General features: G+C 49.2%; 1 protein-coding gene and 1 non-coding gene across 2 annotated transcripts; both read left to right on the top strand.

Moving 5' to 3' along the window:
• Nucleotides 1-3,236: 3,236 nt before the first annotated feature.
• On the top strand, nt 3,237-3,341 carry LOC123461383. Its single transcript, XR_006637663.1, has one exon. It is a non-coding gene; the product is annotated as a small nucleolar RNA U13 (small nucleolar RNA).
• A 3,883-nt stretch (nt 3,342-7,224) lies between these two features.
• On the top strand, nt 7,225-13,628 carry Mycl (MYCL proto-oncogene, bHLH transcription factor). Its single transcript, XM_004665289.2, has 2 exons — nt 7,225-8,104; nt 11,006-13,628. Exons 1-2 carry the CDS (start codon nt 7,603-7,605, stop codon nt 11,614-11,616), a joined length of 1,113 nt encoding a protein of 370 aa, XP_004665346.1. The 5' UTR covers nt 7,225-7,602; the 3' UTR covers nt 11,617-13,628.
• The last annotated feature ends 10,585 nt before the right edge of the window (nt 13,629-24,213 follow it).

Genomic DNA, 24,213 nt, shown 5'->3' with positions numbered 1-24,213 from the left:
TTGGTTTTTCGAGGTAGGATCTTATTCTAGCCCAGGCTGACCTGGAATTCACTATGTAGTCTCAGGGTGGCCTCAAACTCATGGTGATCCTCCTACCTCTGTCTCCCAAGTGCTGGGATTAAAGACATGTGCCACCATACCTGGCTATACCAAGTAGCTGGCATTTCAGATGTGCAAGATCGTGCCCTCACTGTACTAATATCTTTCTTTCTTTCTTTTGGTTTTTCGAGGTAGGATCTTATTCTAGCCCAGGCTGACCTGGAATTCACTATGTAGTCTCAGGGTGGCCTCAAACTCATGGTGATCCTCCTACCTCTGTCTCCCAAGTGCTGGGATTAAAGACATGTGCCACCATACCTGGCTATACTAATATCTTTAACCAAGCAAGTCTATAGACCATCTCCAGCAGGAAACTGGCACATCTCTGTGTTATAGTATTAGAAACTTGTGTTCAGTACAAACAGGAAACATATTTACTCATGATGTATCCTGCTCTGGTATAATCTCTGGGGTTATAGCAGTAAACAAGACTGACATTTTTCCCTGCCCTCCCTGAGCTTACAGTAGGCTGAGATATTAAATATAATATTAAAAATATTAAAAATAATATTAAAGTATGCAAAATGAAGTAGAACTATAATTCTTCTGGGTATAGTGGTGCAAGCCTTTAATCCCAGAACTCGGGAGGCAGAGGTAGGAGGATCACCATGAGTTTAAGGCCACTTTGTGACTATGTAGTGAATTCCAGGTCAGCCTGGGGCAGAATGAGACCCTACCTCAAAAAATAAATAAATAGGGCTGGTGAGATGGCTTAGCAGTTAAGCACTTGCCTGTGAAACCTAAGGACCCCGGTTCAAGGCTCAATTCCCCAGGACCCATGTCACGTTAGCCAGATGCACAAGGGGGCGCACACGTCTGGAGTTCGTTTGCAGTGGCTGGAGGCCCTGGCGTACCCATTCTCTCTATAGATCTGCCTCTTTCTCTCTCTGTCTGTCACTCTCAAATAAATAAATAAAAATGTACAATAAATAAATAAATAAGCCAGGCATGGTGGAGCACGCCTTTAATCCCAACACTTGGGAGGCAGAGGTAGGTGGATTGCCCAGAGTTCAAGGCCAGCCTGAGACAACATAGTGAATTCCAGGTCAGTCTGGGCGAGAGTGAGATCCTACCTCAAAACACCAAAATAAATAAATAAAATAAAAATAAATAAATAAATAAAAATACTTCTCAAAAGACATTTTTTTTTTCCCCTGGAGGTGGGATCCTGCTCTAGCCCAAGTTGACCTGGAATTCACCATGAAATCTCAGGTTTGCCTTGAACTCACAGCAATTCTACCTTGGCTTCCCAAGTGCTAGGATTAAAGGCATGTGCTAGCCAGAAGTGTTGGTGCATGCCTTTAATCACAGCACTCGGGAAGCAGAGGAAGGAGGATCACCATCAGTTTGATCCTACCCTGAGACTACATAATAAATTCTAGGTCAGCCTGGACTAGAGTGAAACCCTACCTCAAAACAACAACAACAACAAAATAATAACAAAGGCATGTGCAACACACCCTGCTGTTTAATTGCTTTAAAATTTTTTAAAACAGGTTAAATTTTTATTTATTTGAGAGAGAGAGAATGAGCAACCAGGGCCTCCAGCTGCTGCAAATGAATTCCAGATGCATGTGTCACCTTGTGCATCTGGCTTATGTGGGTCCTGGGGAATCAAACCTGGCTCTTTTGGCTTTGAAAGCAAGCACTTTAACTGCTAAGCCATATCTCCAGCTATGATTGCTTTTTTTTTTTTTTTTTTTTTTTTTTTCCTGAGGTAAGGTCTCACTTTAGTCCAGGCTGGCCTGGAATTCACTATGTAGGCTCAGGTGACCTCAAACTCACTGTGATCCTCCTACCTCTGCCTCCCGAGTGCTAGAATTAAAGGCATGCACCAACACGCCTGGCCTCTATTTTTTATATATATATATTATTTATTTATTTATTTGAGAAAGGGGCAGAAAGAGAGAGAGAGAGGATGGGTGTGCTAGGGCCTCAAGCCACTGCAAACAAACTCCAGATGCATGCACTCCCTTGTGCATCTGGCTTATGTGGGTCCTGGAGAGTTGAACTGGGATCCTTTGGCTTTGCAGGCAAATGCCTTACAAGCCAACTCTCCAGCCCCTAACTGCTTTTTTGAGTCAAGGTTTAACTCTATCCTAGGCTGATCTGGAACTCACTCTGTAGCCCAGACTAACCTTGAATTAATGGTGATCCACCTACCTCAGTCCCCTGAGTGCTGAGATTAAAGGTGTGTGTCACCATACTCACTCAGAAGACAATGTTTGTTATTTCAATTTTATTTGTTTATTTGCAAGAGAGAGAAAAAAAATAGGCATGTAGAGAGAGAGAATGGACGCATCAGGGCCTCCAGCCCTGTAAATGAACTCCAGATGCATGTGTTCCTTGTGCATCTGTCTTATGTGGGTTCTGGGGAATCGAATCGAGGTCCTTTGGCTTTGTAGCAAGTGCCTTAACTGCTAAGCCATCTCTCCAACTCCTTAGAAGACAATTTTAAAAAATATTTTTGGGTCGAGGAATTGGGGAAATGAGCAAGAGTGCTGCTTTCTTGGTGAACCTGGTATCAGCACAAGGGTGAAGGAGAAAGACACAGAGAACACTCAACTCCTACCAAACCAGATATCCAAAGACACAGAGACTCCCAAGACCTCATCACTGAAGTAGACCTAAAACCAACCAATTATGGTTCAGGGAAATTCGCGGAAGATGGGGCAGAAAGATTGTTAGAGCTACAAGTTGGGAGGTTATGCACAAAGACATTGTCTCTTCCCCATAACTGATGGCTACCCCCATAATGCAGGACCTACATTCCCCAACGAGGATGGTCCCTTCAGAGGGGGGAGGACAGGGAGGAGGCTAATGATGGTACCAACATGGCTTTTACATACTGAGTATGCACATGACTAATAAAGAAAAAATGGTTTAAAAAAATATTTGGGGGGCTGGAGAGATGGCTTAGCAGAAGGAATTTGCCTGTGAAACCTAAGGACCCAGATTCGATTCTCTAGTACCCATGTAAGTCAGATGCACAGGGTGACGTGTGCGTCTGGAGTTCTTTTGCAGTGGCTAGAGGCCCTGGTGCACCCATTCTCTCCCTCCCTTTCTCTCTCTCTCTCTCTCTCTCTCTGCCTGTCTCTGTATCTCTCTCAAGACTCATTTAAAAATTATTTTTATTGACCCTTTTATCAGTTCATAAGTGTGATGATTGGGTGTTCACGCTCTTGCGTGGCGTGTGCCTCCCACTAAACCTTGTTATGCTCTGGCACATAACCCGTCTGACGTGAAAAAAAAAAAAATTATTTAGACAAGCATGACGGTAAATGCCTTTAGTCCCAACACTCAGAAGGAAGAGGGAGGATGATCACCATAAGTTTGAGGCCAGCCCGAGACTACATAGTAAATTCCAAGTCAGCCTGGGCTACAGTGAGACCCTACCTCAAAAAAACAAAACAAGAGAAAGGGAAGGAGGTAAGTATGGGGCGTTTTGCTGCTGCAACAAGAACTCCAGATGCCTGTAACACTTTTGTGCATCTGGATTTACATGGGTACTAGGAAATTGAACCATGGCCTACAGGCTTTGAAAGAGCACCTTTAACCACTGAGCCACCTCCCTGGCCCCCAGGAGATAATGTAATTGCCCCTTTCCTATTTCCTAAGGTGAGGGAACCTCCTGGTTGCCGCTAGGACATCATTTACAACAATGAATTCATGAGGAGGAACTGCTGAGTTGAGGCTCCAGTCTAGACAAAGAAGGCCCCAAACTGGGGCTTGGAAGACTGAGGCAGAAGATTGCTAGGAGTTCAAGATGAATTTAGGTTAAAGAGATTCTGGCCCAAGGGGGAGGGGGTATAGGACACAGAGCACTAAACAAACAACAAAAAGAAACCCTATTCTACAAACAGATTTCCAGCCTTCCATGAATTGTATATCCCAAATTTTCCCCAAAAAGACATTTTCTGCCTACATTTATCGAAGGCTGGCTTCTGTATCTGTCATTTGTAACCAACACCCTTGACTGGTACTAAAATCCCCCCACCCCCAGACATCTGTGAACCAGAGAACAAGACACCAAAAATCAGTCCAATCCCTGTGCCTCAGGGCTGCAACCAAACTTGGAGCCTTTTCTGGGCCTCCTGTTCAATGTTCAGCACTGAGCAGGGCATGCAGGCTGTCTCCGTAAAAGCTACTTGGCTAGATCATTCAAGAAGTCAGTTCAAGAGGGGCATGGTGGCGCATGCCTTTAATCCCAATACTTAGGCACAGGTAGGAGGATTGTCACGAGTTCAAGGTCACCCTGAGACTACATAGTGAGTTCCAGGTCTAGACTAGAGTGAAACCCTACAAGAGAAAAAAAAAAAAAAAAAAGTCAGTTCAGAGCCTGGTGTGGTGACCCATGCCTTTAGTCCCAGCACTTAGGAGGCAAAGGTAGGAGGACCACCGTGAGTTTGAGGTCACCCTGAGACTACATAGTGAATTCCAGGTCAGCCTGAGTTAGAGGAAAACAGTACCTCAAAAAACCAAAAAGGGCTGGAGAGATGGCTTAGCTGTTAAGGTGCTTGCTTGCGAAGCCTAAGGACCCAGGTTCAATTCTCTAGGTCCCATATAGTCCAGATGGACAAGGTAGCACGTGCATCTGGAGTTCATTTGCAGTGGCTAGAATCCCTGGTGTGCCTACTTTCTCGCTCTTCCCCCTTTCTCTCTCTCTGTTTCAAATAAAAATAAATGAAAAAAATTACTGGGGCTGGAGTGATGGCTAAGCAGTTAAGGCTCTTGCAAAGCCTGATAGCCTATGGCCTAGGTTTGATTCCCTAGTACACACGTACACACATAAAACCAGATGTACAAAGTGACACATGCATCTGGTGTTCCTTTGCAGTGGCAGGAGGCCCCAACATGCCCATTTTCTCTCTTCAGCCCTCCCCTTGCAAATACATGAATTTTTTTTTTCAAGGTAGGGTCTCACTATAGCTCAGGCTCACATGAGCCTTTGACCTAACAAATTCAAAATTGATAGTCCTCTTCCTTATCTTCTCTCCCAATCCACAGGGCAACTCACACATCCTGTTCCCTGCTCCAACCACATGGAATTACTGGCACTTTTGGCTTCAGCCTGTTGGGATGCCAGCAGTGTGTAGTTTGGTGTTCTTACACCACAAGGATGGGAGGGGAAACGAGAGATGGCAGGCAACCAGACCCCAGACCTTGATGCCAGGTGGAGTCTAGATGCTGTGGCAGCCATCCTAACCTATTTAGTTAGTTTTTCCTCTTTCCTGGAGGGTAACCTATGTAGTAGATAACACAAAGGAATTATAGATCCGTCATCTTGGCCAGAGATTCAAGGCACAACTTCAAACACCTTGGCCCCACAGCTAGCAAATGCAAAGCAGGGGTTTCAAGGACGTTTCCACCTTCTCAGGCCCATAGTCTTTTCTCTGCCAGTAAAGCTCCTAGGAACTGGCTGGCCCATGGTGGGGTTTTTTTTGTTTTGTTTTGGTTTTTCGAGGTAGGGTCTCACTCTGGCCCTGGCTGACCTTGAATTCACTATGTAGTCTCAGGGTAGCCTTGAACTCACGGCGATCCTCTGACCTTTGCCTTCCGAGTGCTGGGATTAAAGACGTGCGCCACCACGCCGGGCTACCGTGGTGGTTTTCAATCCCAGCATTCAGGAGGCTGAGGTAGGAAGATAAATGTAAATCTGAGGCCAGCCTGGGACTGCAGAGTAAGTTTCAGGTCAGCCTGGGCTAGAGTGAGACCCTACCTTGAAAAAAAAAAAAGCAAAAATAAATAAATAAATACATACTTTTATTTGACTCAGACATGGTGGCACACTTGGGAGGCAGAAATAGGATTGCCGTAAATTCGAGGCCATCCTGAGACTACATAGTGAATTCCAGGTCAGCTGGGGCTAAAGACAGATCCTACCTCGAAAACCCAAGAGAAGAAAAAGAAAAGCTCCTAGGAGTGTTTTGTGTGACCGAATATTGGTGGATGAGAGTGTGAAGGTCGGGGGGGGGGGGGAGAACGTGTCAACCCTGACTCGGGGCTGGGGGAGAGGGTGAGGGAGGGGGATTGCCTAGGAACTAAGCAAGTGCTGTATATACGTTCAGTCGTGTCCCAATCCTCCCCCCACCCCAAGTGACTCTACGAGGTATTACCATCCCCTCATTTTATGCCTGAAACTTAGTCTCAGGCAGGCCATGCTGCAGGATCTTAATGTTCACCACTTTTAATGTCTCAAGTTTGGGCCCCTGAGCTAAAAAGAGATGGGCCAAGAATTGATGAAGCGAAGGCCAGCAGCGTGAGGCCGGGTTCCGGGCGCAGAGCCGCCAGGTGGCGCGATGGAGGTGCAGTGGCCGCCGCTCCCCCCACTCTGCGGTGGGTCGGACGCACCTGAAGCCAGCGGGGCGCGCCCGCCGGGGAAAGTGGGTTTGCAGGGTGGGGTGGGGCGGGGAGCAGCCCTGGTCCTGCCCGGGGAAGGCGGCAGGCAGCGCAGCTTTCGTCGAATCGGCAGGCCTGCCAGCGCCTCTGGGGACAGTCACGCCTCCCTTCGGCGCCCGCGGGGCTGCATCAGCTCGCGTGGGGATCAGCGCTCCCCGGGGTGCCATTTATTTGGGGTGGGGGAGCGCTTCAAGGGACACAAGAGAATAGAGCCGACTCGCACAGCCAGGAGGTGGGGTCGGCCCCACCTGTCGCCTGCTGAGAAAGGGGCGGGGAAGAGGGAGGGGCTTGCTTCCTAGCCGCCCCCCGTCCCCCCCAGCACCCTCCCCAGAGTCCCCAAGTCTGGGGCTAGGCGACGACGAGATATAAGGCAGTCTGGAAACAATGCGCCCGCAGCTCGCGCTCCCGCGCCGATCTCAGGAGCGTCGGGGCCGCCGTGCGCGAGCGAGGCCGGGGGCGCGCGCGCTCTCGGCGCGTTCCTGAGCGCGTGGGGGGGGCGCGCACTCGGTGGCGCGCGCGCGCGCGTGTGTGTATCTGTGTATCTGTGTGTGTGTGTGAGTGAGTAAGTGAGTGCGGGCTGCCGGGCTGCCCCGAGCCGGCGGGGAGCCGGTCCGCTCCAGGTGGCGGGCGGGCGGCCGTAGCGAGGTGAGGCTGCGGGTGGCCCCGGCACAGGCACGGGCGCGGATCCCCGGAGGGTGGAGGGGGAACACCGGCAGGCTGCGAGGCTTGTCTTCAAGGCGCTGGCGCGCCTCCCCCGCCCCCCGCGCCCTGCCCGGGCTGAGCCCGAGGGATCGCTGCGCTCCGGGCGGTGCTGGCAAAGTTTGCTTTGAACTCGCTTCCCACCGTCCGGTCCTGCTCCGCGCTCTTCCCCGGGCGCTCGGACCCTAGCCCGGACTGCCTGGAACCGGAGGGCCGGGAGCTGGGCTGCCCAGCCGGCGGGCTTGGCGAGGTGGTTGTGTGTTGAGGGGACCAGAGTTCGCCAGGCGACCGTGCAGAGGGACTCGGAGTCGCCTCCTCTCCCCCCTCGGCCAGCAGCAGCAGCAGCAGCAGCACCCCGGTAGCACGCCTCCCTCTTCCTCTCCTTCCCTCCCGCAGGGAGCGGACATGGACTTCGACTCGTACCAGCACTATTTCTACGACTATGACTGCGGGGAGGATTTCTACCGCTCCACGGCGCCCAGCGAGGACATCTGGAAGAAATTCGAGCTGGTGCCGTCGCCCCCCACGTCGCCGCCCTGGGGCTCCAGTCCCGGCGCCGGGGACCCAACCATTGGGATTGGTCCCCCTGAGCCCTGGTCAGCAGGAGGGGGTACCGGGGACGAGGTGGAATCTCGGGGCCACTCGAAAGCTTGGGGGAGGAATTATGCTTCCATCATCCGCCGTGACTGCATGTGGAGCGGCTTCTCGGCCCGAGAACGGCTGGAGAGAGCGGTGAGCGACAAGATCACCTCTGGCGCGCCTCGGGGGAACCCGCCCAAAGCACCCGTCACCACCCCGGACTGCACTCCCAGCCTGGAAGCCAGCAACCCGGCGCCCACCACCCCCTGTCAGCTGGGCGAGCCCAAGACCCAGGCCTGCTCCGGGTCCGAAAGCCCCAGCGACTCGGGTAAGGACCACCCCGGGCCATCTAAGAGGGAGGCACCCCCATGGGTGGCCAAAACGCTACCTCTGTCTGAGGGCAGGCACTGGGTCTTAAGCCTTTCCATCACCTCATTTTCTGGCTGAAGCTGTTGGTGCAGCCCCCAGCCGTGTCTGTCTGGCACGTGGGTGTGTTGGTAAACAGTTTGGAGAAGTGGGAAGGGAGCCAGCGTCCCTCTGATGGTGATTGGAGCCCCAGGGGACAAGGGCGACACGGTGAGGCTTGGCGCTGGGAGAGGACAATACTCCCGTTGGACTGTAGGGGATTTTGGTCCTTGGAAGGTTCAAAGGGGTCCCTTAAGAGACACTCCAAGCTTAAAGCTGTTTTAGTTCTTTGCCTGGGAAACTCACACTCCCCTAGGGAGAGAAGAAGCTGAGGAGCCTTTTGTGCGGAGCCAAAGCCTTCGTCCTTTAAAAAACCTAGACTAATGTTTGCTTTACTTTAAATTGCCTCCTCTTGCCCTCGACCCCACTCTCTGACCACTTCTACATCCTGGTCACCATGACCCGAGACTGGGAGAGGAAGAATAATTGCTCCCGTTAATGGGAAAATTGAGGCTCGGAGATAGGAAATCGCTAGAAGTGAGTCCCAGCTTCCGGCTGTCTAGCCAACTTCTTTTCCCAACCCTCCATCCCAATTTGGCTCCACTTCCTTGATGTTCGGAGGGTCTTCCTGGTAGCCTCTCTGAGAAAGACTACACCTGCCTGTTGCTTTGGTAGAAAAAGGTGACCTGGTTTCCTCACAATCCATTTGGAGGTTACAGCTGCTCCTTGGCATTTAGCAGATGTCCAGTGGCTTCTACTTTGTCCCAACCTCTGGGCAAGAACTTTAGGCCTCCCTCTTCATCCCTGCTGCAAGTGTGAGTCTCACCGAGAGCAGACGGGAGCATCTTGTGCCCCCAGACCACCTTGCTCTTTCTTACCCAACCTCATAGACCTCTACTTGTAAAAAGTACTGGAGAGAATGCTCTTGGAGAGTTCAGGCTGAGGCTGTTGCCACAATGATTAGGACAGAAAACTGCAGCGTTAGAGGATAATTTACATGAGCATTTGAAACTGACTTGAAGGTGTCATATACTTAAGGAGAGATATGAAGCTGACAAAATTAAAAGTTACTTTTTTTTTTCACTCCATTGTGTTAAGGTTGTTTTTAACTTTTTTCCCCCCTAAACCAAGAGCTTGTCTAATGGCTCAAATGAGACTATTGAGATCAAGAAACCAACAGCTATCTGTCTCCACAAAGGCTGATAGAGTGGTAGAGAGAACATAGATTTGGAAGTCTTAATTTGCAGCTGAGAACATTACAAAGGTGATGGGGTGGGGGGTTGCGGCCTATCTGGGCCTCAGTTTTTCTCTTTGCAAATGAGGCTGGACTTGATTGTCCTGCTAAGGACATTTCTTTATCTGGGTAGAATCACTTTCTACTTTCTGAAAAGGAAGAATGGTGTTTTAAGTGGTCTCATCCTTAGGTAGAGCCTTCCAGGCTACAGCTGAGCTTTAACAGTGAAAGTTGAAGGTTTGGGAAGTAGGAAAATGTCCTGAAGCATTTTCTGACCTGCCCTTTAACCTGGATCTGCTTAGGGGCTCCTGGTTCACTCTCTGGCCACATGGCCTAGAACAAAATGCAACAGATTGCAAACAATGAGGGGGGGTGGGGAGTGTGATAGACGGCAGAGTTCAGCCAATAGGAGTTAGAGGCAGGGTAAAACAGCATTCCAAACACAGCTTAGCCAGCCAATCACAGGCTTTGGGGCCAGGAGGGCTGAATGGTCAGGTTTTATTAATGGAGAAATAATGCGATTGTCCACACAATGGAAACCTTCCTGACAAAGGGACTGAAGCTTCCTGATATGCAAAAGAGGCTGAGAACTGAGCTCTTCTGTCCTGGGTCCAGAATGCTTTAAGGTGGCCTGTGTGAGGGCTGGCTGCACAATGTGGATTGCAGGAGGGTCTTCCCCTAATTGCCTGTCCCTGGTTGGGTTACTCTCCCAGCCAGGGAATGGTAGGGGTACATCTACTGTCCCTGGGCCTCTGGCATCTTGGCCCGATATCTGGGTCATTGTGCTGCTCGGTTCTCTGCTGCTGGTGCAGGTTGCTTGGAAATGGCCAGTTGTACCTTTGTGAAGTTCCTGAGGCTTTCTTAACCTGCAATTACAAATCCAATCCTTTTCTGGTCCAGGGAAGGGGGTGGGGTAGGTGACCTATAAGTGATGGATGACTTTAGAAACCCATTGAACCCAGGAGCAAAATGCTCCTGAGGGAGCCCTTCCCCTCCCCTCTGTGGCTGTGAAGGGATGGTTGGAGCCCTCCCTTCTCAGCATCTTCAGCTGAAAGGATGGTAGAATAGAGAGGTGGGGGAATAATAGGATTTATAACTTGTGAAAAGTAACAATTCCCAAGTGCTGGCTGTGCTGGGCAGGAACAAAGGGCAGCTCTGCGCACAAACCCCTCATTTACAATTCTGATTGGGCATGAAAGAGCCCGACTGGGGAAGATCTTTAGAGCTAAACTTTGTCCCAGGCCGGTAGCTCTTTCTCTCCTCCTCTCAGTGGGGGAGGAGAGAGCCTGTGCAGGCTGGGGGCTGTTGGCTTGGGTCTGCCTTTTGTTCTTATCTAAGCCTTGCTGTGCAAAAGGAAATTGGAGAATATTTTCCTTCTTGCTTATTTCCCCTCCTTTCCGTCACTCTGCTGTTATCCCAGCACAAATAAATCAGCTGTCTTTCTCCTCACTTCAGTTTGTTGATATCTAAATCAGGGACATGTCACCTACCTTCCCAAGCCCCAGCACAGAGGGCTAAAGCTGTAGGATGTGTGTGTATATGCTCCTCATGGGATGTGTTTCTTCTCTTCATCTCTGTCTTCTTGGATAGAAGGTGAAGAAATCGATGTTGTGACAGTGGAGAAGAGACAGTCTCTGGATATACGGAAGCCAGTCACCATCACAGTGCGAGCAGACCCTCTGGACCCCTGCATGAAACACTTCCACATCTCCATCCATCAGCAACAGCATAACTATGCTGCTCGTTTTCCTCCAGAAAGTTGCTCCCAAGAGGAGGCTCCAGAGAGGGGTCCCCAGGAAGAGACTCTGGAGACAGAAGCTCCTGAGGAGAAGGAAGAAGAGGAGGAAGAGGAGGAAGATGAAGAGATTGTGAGCCCCCCACCTGTAGAAAATGAGGCTCCCCAGTCCTGCCACCCCAAACCTATCAGTTCTGATACTGAAGACGTGACCAAGAGGAAAAACCACAACTTCTTGGAGCGCAAAAGACGAAATGACCTCCGCTCCAGGTTCTTGGCCCTGAGGGACCAGGTGCCCACACTGGCCAGCTGCTCCAAGGCTCCCAAAGTAGTGATCCTGAGCAAGGCCTTGGAATACTTACAAGCCCTGGTGGGGGCTGAGAAGAAGATGGCTACAGAGAAAAGGCAGCTCAGATGTCGGCAGCAGCAACTGCAGAAAAGAATCGCATACCTCAGTGGCTGCTAACTGACCAAAATGTCCAACTCTTCTGTTTCACAGACATGAGTTTCTTTATTTTTTTTTTTTTCTTCAGCCTCCCTCTCTTCCCTTTTAGTAATTTGCACATTTTGGTTACAGCGAGGCAGTCTGAACAGTAGATACCAGAATGCATTGCAACCAGTGCACACTCAGTAAGGGCTTGCATTCTTGGAAACCTTGAGACCAGCTCTCCTCCTTCCCTGCCCGACTCATGGGAGTGCTGTGTCTTTTCTGGCGCCTTTGGCTTCTCAGTGGGCAGCTGACTGAGGAGCCTTAGGGTCTGCCTAACTCCGAAGAAAAGGCTGACAGATGCTATGCAACAGGTGGTGGACGATGTCGGGGGCTGCAGCCTGCATGAAATCTCACACTGCAGGAGCTTTAGGCTAGGAGAGGATGCTGCTCCCACTGGTGTCCCTGGGGGTGACACAAGGACAGCTGGGCCTGGACACTCTCCCTGAGGCTCCTTTTTCCAGGAGACACATGAGCTGTCCTGAGTGAAGACCAGCTCACAGACTTGATCAACACGGACCATTACCTCACTGTCAGACACTTTACAGTAGCTGAGGACTGGAATATTTAGGTTTTATATATGTGTGTGTGTGTGTGTGTGTATACATATATATATATGTATGTATGTATATATATGTATGTATTGTATGTATGTATGTATGTGAGAGAGAGAATGTTAGGCCACACCCCTTTCCCTCTCAGTGCTACAATGTAGAGAACATTTAAAGAGCTTTGCCTCTTTCTCTCAAAGCCCTTTGGGCCTTCCAGAGAGACCTTTCTGTCCCTCTCTGGGGGAGACTTTTTTGTTTCATTCTGCCTTTATTATGCAGTAAGCACTACAGCACCCTTTCCACAGATCAGAAATATTTTGCCAAGACATGAGAAAATAGGTCCCAGTCTGGGGTATGGGGCAGGTTTGGAGTCCTGGCTCATGAACTTGTTTCTTGCCCAGGTGTTTTCCAAGGGCTAGATAATTCCCATCTGGGATCCTTTTCTCAAGGCAGGTAGAAGGAACCTTACAAGGAAACACTGTATCACTTCCTCTTTTCCATCGCCTCTCCTTGATTCTGTTTGAAGTTCTACTGGAATTGTGTAAACCTGTCATTCTCATGCAACTCCAAGGAGCTTGCTGGTTATGCAGCCACCAGCCTGGTTCTCTGCCAGTCTGACATGAGTCAGATTCCTTTCCCAGAATCTGGGCCTCACTAAGATTCAGGGGAAAGCCATTGGCACCCAATCCAGGCCCCAGAAGGTAGACTTGTTTCTTGATGGGTAACAGGTTCCTCCAGGAGCCAGCCATGATAGATTTTGCCCCAGCTGGACTCTGCAGCTTCAGGTGGAATCTAAGAAAGCTTTTCCCAGCTTCCAAGCTGAGAAAGCCACCCAACCCAGCAGCTGTCTTGTGGGCAACCTCAGGAACACTTCAGCCCAGCCTGGCTGAAGGACCAGCCCTTCCACAATTCTTCCCAGGAAGGCAGGTTTCCTGCTGATCCTGAATTTGGAAGTAGAGAAGTGGAAGCAGTGAGCACTATCAGTGGCTCTGAAAAACTGATGACACTTCCAAACTTACTGTCCATGATAAGTCTCTTGTCTGAGGTTGCTTCCTGGCCTCAGAGGACCCTAGTGGAAGTTTTGGAAATATCTTCTGGAGTAAGATTTTCAGGGGGCACCTGTCTTTTGGAACTGTGTTGGGAGGACAAGTGGGGAACAGGCTACTGATATCTCACCTGAATAGTTTGTGTTTTATAAGCTGCTGCTGGGGGAGTCTTTATCTCTCTTTCTCTCTCTTTTTTTTATACTGTATTTTTGTATGCCTTTTGCAAAGTGGTGTTGTTTTTGTACAAGGAAAAAAAAAAAACTCCTGTTGCAAGGGTCTGCTTTATTTTCAAAGGCAAGTTTACCTGAATTTTTGTATTTAGTTCTGATTATTGACTGCTTGATTTTAAACTGTTGCCTTCTGGGACATCTTCTAATAAAAGATTTCTCAAATATGTCAGAGTGGAGGTAGCTTATGTCATCTGAATCTTCCTGAACCAGGGAAAACTATTTCAGAGTAGCCACAAGTGATCTGGGAAACTGCAAATTTCTTTTTTCTTTTTTTTTTTTTTGTTTTTTGTTTTTCGAGGTAGGGTCTCACTCTGGTCCAGGCTGACCTAGAATTAACTCTGTAGTCTCAGGGTGGCCTTGAACTCATGGCGATCCTCCTACCTCTGCCTCCTGAGTGCTGGGATTAAAGGTGTGCGCCACCACGCCCGGCGAGACTGCAAATTTCTAACCATGTTGCTAACCTGGTCATTCCACTCTGGGTTCCTGAACCACCATTTCAGACATGTCTAAACAATGTTGGCTCAGTACTCTGGTAAAAATAAAATTCTCACGTATTGCAGAGTGCTGAATTTATATTTCAAGAACTTGAAATCCCAGCTCTGCCACTTCTGTGGGCTTTTTGCTTTGCCTTCCTGAATCTTAGTTTCCTTATCTGTAAGATGGGGGTAAATATTTCACAGGGCTTTTGCAGGTTGTGAATGAAGAAGTAGACCTTAAACTTCTTCCTAAACTATTCATATAGAGTGGTTGTTCTTTTAGTAGACTGATGACCATTTGTACTGTGTCATTTTCCTTTTGGGGGAGGGGAGGTTTGAGGTAGGGTCTCACTCTAGCTCAGGCTGACCTGGAATTCTCTCTAGTCTCAGAGTGGCCTCAAACTCATGGCAATCCTCCTACCTCTGCCTCCCGGGTGCTAGGATTAAAGATGTGTACCACCATGCCCAGCTGTAGTATGTCTTTAAAAAAATTTTTTTTAAATGTATTTGAGAGAAGAGTATGGGTGCACCTGGGCCTCTTGCCAGATGAACTCCAAACACAGGTGCCACTTTGTGCATCTGGCTTTATGTGGGTCCTGGGGAATTTAACTCAGGCTGCCAGACTTTGCAAGCAAGTAACTTTAACCACTGACCCATCTGTTCAGGCCCTGTAGTATATCTTTTTTGTTTGCTTGTTTATTTTTATTTATTTATTTGAAAGTGGCAGAGAGAGAGAGAATGAGTGTGCCAGGGCCTTCAGCCACTGCAAACGGACTCCAGATGTGTGTGCCCCCTTGTGCATCTGGCTAACATGGGTCCTGGGAAATTGAGACTTGAACTGGGGTCCTTAGGCTTCACAGGCAAGCACTTAACTGCTAAGCCATCTCTCCAGCCCTACTATATCTTAAAAAAAAAAAAAAAAAAAAGTTATCTGAGAGGAGTGCGGTGGCACACACCTTTAATCTCAACACTCTACAAGCAGAGTTAGGATGATCACTTTGAGTTCAGGGCCAGTATGAGACTACATAATGATTTCTAGGTCAGCCTGGGCTAAAATGAGACTCTACCTTGAAAAAACAAACCAAAAAGTTATCTGAGAATTTCTGATCTATTGTGACTTTAAAAAAAAAATAATTTCTGCCTTGATTAATGAAAGAAAAATGAAGGCTTTCTTTTCCCATCCATAGTTCTCTCATAAATTTGCTATAAATGCGAGGTGAGAGAAGTTGCCAATGGTTAGAGTATGGGGCAACTACCTATGTCTTACACTACTTGCTGTTTCACCAGCCAAATGCCAGAGCCATCTATTAGGACAGTGAGGGTATGTTCTTCTTAAATAGAACTAAGCAAGGTCACACAGCTAGTAAGAAACCAAGATGCGATTTGAAACTAGCCCTGCCTATCTCCAGAGTGAGAGGTCTTAGCCATGACATTGTAGTGATCAGCTTGCTTGATTAGCGTGGGGTGCACTAGTAAGTAAGCGGAACTCCACCATTTAAGCTGCTTGTTGGAACTGCATCTCCATGGGGCCACTGTGCCTGCCACTTATCAGCATGAAGTGGAGCAAATGTTCCATAACTAGCCAGGCACTCTGCTGTACTTGTGTACTGGATTGGGTTGTTTTGCTCCAAAGAGGCCCTATCTGGGACTCTGACAAGAAAACAGGACTGGAGAGATGGTTTAGTGGTTAAGGCACTTGCTTGCAAAGCCAAAGGATCCAGGTTTAATTCCCTGGGACCCACATAAGCCAAATGTACAAGGTGACACATGCATCTGGAGTTTATTTGCAGGGCTAGAGGCCCTGGCACTCCCATTCTCTGTCTATCTGCTTCTTTCTCTCTTTCAAATAAAATATTTGAAAAAAGAAAAAGAAAACAGTTGCTGATTAGAAAGGCCACAAACATCTCTACTAATCCTGCCTTACAGTTACGGCCTGAGTTAGTATTGCTTGCCTGGATACCTGAACTTCCATGGAGCCTGAGCAAGGTTATGAAGCTTCTCTTGTGATGTAGTTCTATAATAGAGCACTTGCCTAGCATGTACAAGACCCCGGATTCCATCCCCAGCAGCACCAAAAGGAGAGGAAAAAAACAACTTGGGGGCTGGAGAGATGGGTTAGTGGTCAAGGCACTTGCCTGCAAAGTCTAAGGACCCAGGTACAATTCTCTAGTACACACATAGCCAAATGCACAAGGTGGCACATGTAACTGGAGTTCTATTGCAGTGACTAGAGGCCCTGGTATACTCTCTCTCTCTCTCAAATGAATAAATAAATAAAACATTAAAAGGGGGGGGGGGCTGGATGGATGGCTCAGCAGTTAAGGTGTTATCCTGAAAAGCCAAAGGACCCAGATTCAATTCCTCAGGACCCATGTAAGCCAGATGCACAAGGTGATGCATGCATCTGAAGCTCTTTTGCAGTGGCTAGAGGTCCTGGCGCATCCATTCTCTCTCTCCCTCTGCCTCTCACTGTCTCTAACAAATGAATAAAAACAAAATTTTAAAAAAGAGGGCACTGGAGAGATGGTTTAGCGGTTAAGGCTAAGAAACCAGGTTCAACTCCCCAGAACCCATATAAGCTAGTTGCACATGGTGGCACATGCATCTGCTGTTCATTTGCAGTGGCTAGAGGCCCTAGCACACCCATTCTTACTCTTTTCTGTCTCTCTCTCTCAAATAAAAATAAAATATGTATATTAAGAACCACTCTGGGGCTGGAGAGATGGCTTAGCAGTTAAGCGCTTGCCTGTGAAGCCTAAGGATCCCGGTTCGAGGCTCGGTTCCCCAGGTCCCACGTTAGCCAGATGCACAAGGGGGCGCATGCGTCTGGAGTTCGTTTGCAGTGGCTGGAAGCCCTGGCGCGCCCATTCTCTCTCTCTCCCTCTACCTGTCTTTCTCTCTGTGTCTGTCGCTCTCAAATAAATAAATAAATAAATAAATAAAAAACTCTGGCTGGAGACCTTTTTTTTTTTTTTTTTTTTTTTTTTGAGGTAGGGTCTTTCTCTAGCCCAAGCTGACCTGGAATTCACTATGTAGTCTCAGGGTGGCCTCCAATTCTCACAGTGACCCTTCTACCTCAATTTCCCAAATGCTGGGATTTAAAGGCATGTACCACCATGCCTGGCTTTCTTTCCTTTTTTTCAGTCTCAAGTAGTCCAGATTGACCTCCTGATCCTCTTGCCTCCTCCACTTGAGAGTTGAGATTACAGGCATGCGCCATAACATCCAGCAAAGCACACAGTTCTTCAAATGCCCAGTCTCTCTTCTGGGGGCGCTGGTACATACTAGGCACATTCTCTTCTGAGACCACTTGTCAACACACTTATTTATAGGACTCTTTTTTTAACTGGATCTTGAAAGAATTCGTGGGCATTCTAAGATAAGGAGAGCTGGGGAGATGGCTCCACAGGTGAAGGCACTTAATTTGCCAAGCTTGCTGGCCTGGGGCTCAATTCTCATGGACCCAAGGAGAGCCAGGTACACAAAATGGTGCAAGAGGCCTGGTTCATTCTCTCTCTCTCTCTCTCTCACAGACACACACACACAAATAAATTTTAAGTGGACAGGCATGGTTACTCACACCTTTAATCACAGCACTCAGGAGGCAGAAGTAAGAGAATTGCTGTAAGTTTGAGGCCACCCTGAGACTACATAGTGAATGCCAGGTCAGCGTGGGCTAAAGTGAGACTCTACCTTGAAAACAAAAAAAACATAGGGACCCATGAGCATAGGCATTAATGCTGCCTAATTTTACATACCTTAAAAAAAAAAAAAACAACATTTTATTTATCTGAGAAAGAGAGAGGAAGAGGCAGATCGAGACAATGGACATGCCCGGACCTCCAGCCACTGCAAATGAACTCCAGACACATGTGTCCATGTGCCACCTTGTGCACCTGGCTTACATGGGTCCTGGGAAATCGAACTGAGGTCCTTTGGTTTTGCAGGCAAGTGCCTTAACTACTAAGCCATCTCTCCAGCACTAATTTTGCATATCTTAATCCTTTCAATAACATGGAGAGAAAGGGGTTTGGGGCTGGCCCCATTTTACAGATAAGAAAATTGGAGTTTAGAAGACAGCGAAAGCATTTGTCTAAACTCTCACACCTAGTACCAGCTGCCTGGCTCCAAGCTTCAGTTCCTTTGAGTCAACACTGCCGAGAACCCAGTGGGAATAAAGCCATCACTTTGGGGGAAGGGAAGGGTTTCTGGAATGTGAAGTATTTTAAGCTCCTTCCTAGCTCATTTCTAAAGACTCCTACCTCTATCTTTGTCTGAAAATAGCCAAGAGTTTATTCCTGGATTTCAGAGAACAATTCCTACAAATTAGGTTTGCCTCTGAATTAGTACACCTGAGGGACTGCAATGCCCATCTTGGCGTGTAGACAATAGGGGCGGGAGAGAAACCACACTCCATGTAAGAAACTTCTCTTTAGACAGTATAAGGCTAAGGTGCATGCTTAACTCTTGCCTTCATTGGCAGTTACAGGGTGAAGTGTTGAGACAGGCTGATCCACCTTGAATCGAGACATTGCAGAATATTCACTTTAGAAAAGGAAAGGGAGGTGAGGATGTCTTTATGGATGTGGAAGATCATAGGAGTGAGTGACAGAGATGTTCATTTCTAGGTGATTTATTACTGAGTGACTGGGGCGGCCAAAAAGAAAAAAAAAAAAAGCATCTAATCATACCAGCTTGAAGTTCCCTTGGTGTGTGGGCATTTCTACCACAAACCCAGTGGGTGGCTTTTGTTAATGTCTGTTTATTTAGAACTGCTTCTGCCAAAGGCCAAAGGGATCAACTGTATTAATGTTACCATTCTCTTGGCAAGGAAATGTAAATATGTTCTTAAAGTCTCTAATCAGGTGTGCTATTAAATGATTAGGCTCACTGCCAGGGGTCCAGTGGGAGTCTGGCAAATATTGAATTGCCTTTAAACTTGGGGAAAACAGTATGGCTAAGGGGTCACCCAAACCTGACAGATCTCATTTCTGAATCTTACCTCTGCATTTTTCTAGTTGTGTGACTTCTGGCAAGTTAGGAATCTTGCCCACTCCAATTTTCCTTACCTATACAACAGGTAACAAGAGGAGCACCTCCTTCACTGGGTTGTCCTCAGCTTCAGGAGCTTTGCAGCATATGAGTATTGTTCAAGCTGTATCAGTCATGTTTGGAAGGAAATAGAATTGGTAAACTAAGAAGTTCTCCCAATAGGAGAACTTAAACTGGAGTGCACTTAGGGGTACCTCAAGGGATGGCAAATCACCAGGGAAAAAGTGCCAGGATTTGGGGAGAAGGGGATAAGCCAAAGAAGGAGAAGCAAAGATCTACTGGACCCCCCCACCCCCCACCACGCATCGGGGCTCGTGGCGGGCAGAGGCCGCGCTCCCTCTCCACACTCGCCTCCGGGGCTCGTGGAGGACAGAGGCCGCGCTCCCTCTCCACACTCGCCTCCGGGGCTCGTGGCGGGCAGAGGCCGCGCTCCCTCTCCACACTCGCCTCCGGGGCTCGTGGCGGGCAGAGGCCACGCTCCCTCTCCACACTCGCCTCCGGGGCTCGTGGAGGACAGAGGCCGCGCTCCCTCTCCACACTCGCCTCCGGGGCTCGTGGCGGGCAGAGGCCGCGCTCCCTCTCCACACTCGCCTCCGGGGCTCATGGCGGACAGAGGCCGCGCTCCCTCTCCACACACGCCTCCCGGGCTCGTGGAGGACAGAGGCCGCGCTCCCTCTCCACACACGCCTCCGGGGCTCGTGGAGGACAGAGGCCGCGCTCCCTCTCCACACACGCCTCCCGGGCTCGTGGAGGACAGAGGCCGCGCTCCCTCTCCACACACGCCTCCGGGGCTCGTGGAGGACAGAGGCCGCGCTCCCTCTCCACACTCGCCTCCGGGGCTCGTGGAGGACAGAGGCCGCGCTCCCTCTCCACACTCGCCTCCGGGGCTCGTGGCGGACAGAGGCCGCGCTCCCTCTCCACACACGCCTCCGGGGCTCGTGGCGGACAGAGGCCACGCTCCCTCTCCACACACGCCTCCGGGGCTCGTGGAGGACAGAGGCCGCGCTCCCTCTCCACACACACCTCCGGGGCTCGTGGCGGACAGAGGCCGCGCTCCCTCTCCACACACGCCTCCGGGGCTCGTGGCGGACAGAGGCCGCGCTCCCTCTCCACACACGCCTCCGGGGCTCGTGGAGGACAGAGGCCGCGCTCCCTCTCCACACTCGCCTCCGGGGCTCGTGGCGGACAGAGGCCGCGCTCCCTCTCCACACACGCCTCCGGGGCTCATGGCGGACAGAGGCCGCGCTCCCTCTCCACACACGCCTCCGGGTCTCGTGGCGGACAGAGGCCGCGCTCCCTCTCCACACTCGCCTCCGGGGCTCGTGGCGGACAGAGGCCGCGCTCCCTCTCCACACACGCCTCCGGGGCTCGTGGCGGACAGAGGCCGCGCTCCCTCTCCACACACGCCTCCGGGGCTCGTGGAGGACAGAGGCCGCGCTCCCTCTCCACACACGCCTCCGGGGCTCGTGGAGGACAGAGGCCGCGCTCCCTCTCCACACACACCTCCGGGGCTCGTGGAGGACAGAGGCCGCGCTCCCTCTCCACACTCGCCTCCGGGGCTCGTGGAGGACAGAGGCCGCGCTCCCTCTCCACACACACCTCTGGGGCTCGTGGAGGACAGAGGCCGCGCTCCCTCTCCACACACGCCTCCGGGGCTCGTGGAGGACAGAGGCCGCGCTCCCTCTCCACACTCGCCTCCGGGGCTCGTGGCGGACAGAGGCCGCGCTCCCTCTCCACACTCGCCTCCGGGGCTCGTGGAGGACAGAGGCCGCGCTCCCTCTCCACACACGCCTCCCGGGCTCATGGCGGACAGAGGCCGCGCTCCCTCTCCACACACGCCTCCGGGGCTCGTGGCGGACAGAGGCCGCGCTCCCTCTCCACACACGCCTCCGGGGCTCGTGGATGCCATGAAGGACTCAGGAACTAAATGGACATCATGACAGGCTTCAGAGTCCTCAGTAGGCCCAAGTTTCTGTTTCCCGGCAAGGTCTAGGTTTTATTTTCTGGTAAGGGTGGGTTTAGTAGCTACTGGAAATTGATTACGCCATACATTCCAGTAGTCATAGAGAAGTTCAATTCCCCTTGCCCCAGACCGCCAACTTTTAGCCCACCAACTTTGCCCGCCAAAATCCTAAGCCAATCAGAAGAGCGCAAGTGCAGTTACTGTTTAAATCAACCAATCATGTACCCATCCCCTTCTTCTATGTTCAAATCCCCATGAAAACCCTTCCCTCCCACTACTGGAGCCTCTTGTAGGGATGCACTGCGATGGTGAAGTGAAGAGACCGAGCTTAAGCCCGAAATAAAGCTCCTTGCCCTTGCCTACGTGTTTGGCTCTCCTTGTTGGTACTGGGTTGGAACTGGGCATAACAGTCAGAGGCTGTGTTCCCTCTCTACACACACATCCAGGGCTCCTGGAGGATAGAGGCTGGGTGTCTCACATGCACACTCTCCATTGCTCCTCACTGGGCTTTGTGGTGACCTTCAGTAGAGCCAACTGACTCCATTCAGTTATTAGATACTCTGAAACTACAAAAACCTTTTTTTTTCCCCTTGTGGTACTGGGGATTGAAGCCAGGGCCTTGAGTGACCATGCTACACAAGCATCAGAGCATTATCCCCAGCCCTTTAAACATATTTTTCTAAAATATTTTATTTATTTGTGAGCAGAGAGAGAATGGGTATGCCACTTTGTGCATCTGGCTCTATGTGGGTACTGGGGAATCAAATCGAATCCAAGTCATTAGGCTTTGTAGGCAAGCAAGCACTTTAACAGCTGAGCCGTCTCTCCCTCTAGTCCCATATATATATAATCCGTTTTTGGTTTTTCGAGGTAGGGTCTCACTCACTATGTAGTCTCAGCATGGCCTTGAATTCATGGCTATCTTCCTACCTCTGCCTCCCAAGTGCCGGGATTAAAGATTTGTGCCACCACACCTGGCTGGGCACCTTAAGTTTTTTTTAAATATATTTTTTACATTTTATTTTCATTATTTATTTGAGAGATGGGGGGATGGGCACACCAAGGTCTTCCAGCCACTGCAAACAAACTCCAGATGCATGCACCACCTTGTACATCTGGCTTACGTGGGTCCTGGGGAATTGAACCGAGGTACTTTGGCTTCACATGCAAGTGCCTTAACTGCTAAGCCATCTATCCAGCGCCTTAATTTTTATTTTTAGATGTTTTATTTTATTTATTTTTGGTTTTTCGAGGTAGGGTTTTACTCTAGTCCAGTCTGACTTGGAATTCACTATGTAGTCTCAGGGTGGCCTCAAACTCAAGGCGATTCTCCTATCTCTGCCTCCCAAGTGCTGAGATTAAAGGCATGCACCATCATGCCTGGCTTTTTAAAATATTTTATTTGTTTATTTGAGAGAGAGGCAGATAGAAGGAAAAGAGAAAGAGAGAGAATGGGCACACCAGGGCCTCCAGTGCATGTGCAAATGAACCTCAGAGGCGTATGCCACCTTGTTCATCTGACTTATGTGAGTTCTGGGGAATCAAACCTGAGTTTTAAGCTTTGCAGGCAAGCACCTTAACTGCTAAGCCACCTTTCTAGCCCTTAGTTTTGATATTGAAATGGGGTTTCATCAAGTTTCCCAGGCAGTTTGTGAACTTGCCATTTTACTGCCTCAGCCTATCTAGAAGCTGGGATGACAGGCCTGTGCCACCAGGCCTAGCTGAAGCAACACTCAAGGCAGTGGTTCTTAACCTCGCTGCGTCTCTCCAACCCCAAGACTGTGAAGCAGTGGGTCAGGAGCAGGGATTTGTATTGCTAACAGGCAGGCAGGGTGGGGTGGTGGATTTGTTGAGGCAGCACTCTGAACAGTGCTTGCCATATGCCACGTCAAAAGAATGAAATGTTTGTGGCATGTGGGAAGTCATGGTTTCTTTCCTCTGATGTGCATGAGCCTGCATACATGGTCACGAAACAGGCGATGTGTCTCAGGACAGGGATACAGATTCAGAAGGGGAAGGGAAAGAGAACTTTGGTGGTGTCTCATCAAGAGAGTCCTTGCAGGAGATTGTGACTGTAACCAGCCAGAAGCACAGGTGGTATTTGACTAAGTGATGGAGGGAATGTCTAGGTTCAGGGAATAGCTTTGGGGAACAACAACTGGGAAGAGGACAGGAATGTGTTCAGATTTACTAACCCAAGTAGTCTCTCAATTTTACAAAAGTAAATATCTAATTAGATTTATTTTTAATATATTTTTAAATTATTTATTTATTTATTTTCAAGCAGAGAAAGACAGAGAGAAGACAGGCAGACACAATGGGCCCATTAGGGCCTCTGGCCACTAGGAACTCCAGATGCATGCCCTACTTTGTGCATCTGGCTTTATATAGAAATTGAACCCAGTTGTTAGGCTTTGCAGGCAAATGCCTTAACTGCTGGGCCATCTCTTCACTTTTTTTTTCTAATTATATTTCCTTTTTTGTTGTTTTCCAGGGTGGGGTCTTGCCCTAGCCCAGGCTGACCTGGAAATCACTATGTAGGCTCAGGGTAGCCTCGAACTCATGGCAAAAAAAATCCCAGCAGCTTTTTTTTTTTTTTTTTTTTTTTGAGGTAGGGTTTCCCTCTAGCCCAGACAGATTTGGAATTCACTGTGTAGTCTCAGGGTGACATGGAACAGTCCTCCTACCTCCTACCTCCACCTCCCATGTGCTGGGATTAATGCCTTGTGCCACCATGCCCAGCTCTAAATAGATTTCTTCCTCTTCTTCCTCCACCTCCTCTTTCCCTACTCCTCTTTTTCCTCCTCCTGCTTCTCTTCTTCCACCTTCTTCTTCTCCTTCTCTTCTTCCTCCTTTGTCTTTTTTTTTGGAATTTCTGAGATAGGGTCTCCCTCTAGCTCAAGCTGGCCCTGAATTCACTATGTGGTCTCAGGTTGGCCTTGAACTCACGGTAATCTTCTTACCTCTGCTTCCCTCCCAAGTGCCATGATTAAAGGCATGCATCACTACACCTGGCTTCTAATTAGATTTCCTATTTAAAATATATTTATAAACAAACAAACATGGTAACTTACAGTAATTAAAGATGTATATGTTCAAAGTATGAAAATGTCATAATAAAATTCATTATCATGTATGATTAATATATGCTAATAAAAAAACTTTTTTTGTTCATTTTTATTTATTTATTTGAGAGTGACATAGAGAAAGAATGGGCACGCCAGGGCTTCTAGCCACTGCAAACGAACTCCAGACGCG

Source organism: Jaculus jaculus, chromosome 5 (genome assembly GCF_020740685.1).
Source record: "Jaculus jaculus isolate mJacJac1 chromosome 5, mJacJac1.mat.Y.cur, whole genome shotgun sequence".
Lineage (NCBI taxonomy): Eukaryota > Metazoa > Chordata > Mammalia > Rodentia > Dipodidae > Jaculus > Jaculus jaculus.
Note: the sequence above shows the minus strand (reverse complement) of the source record. Positions and strands in the feature narration are given on the sequence as shown.

Bases quoted from the DNA above. Each gene is read 5' to 3' on its own strand.
- Mycl (XM_004665289.2), top strand. From the start codon at position 7,603: ATGGACTTCGACTCGTACCAGCACTATTTCTACGACTATGACTGCGGG. The intron at 8,105-11,005 runs GTAAGGACCACC...CTTCTTGGATAG, and splicing joins CGAAAGCCCCAGCGACTCGG to AAGGTGAAGAAATCGATGTT.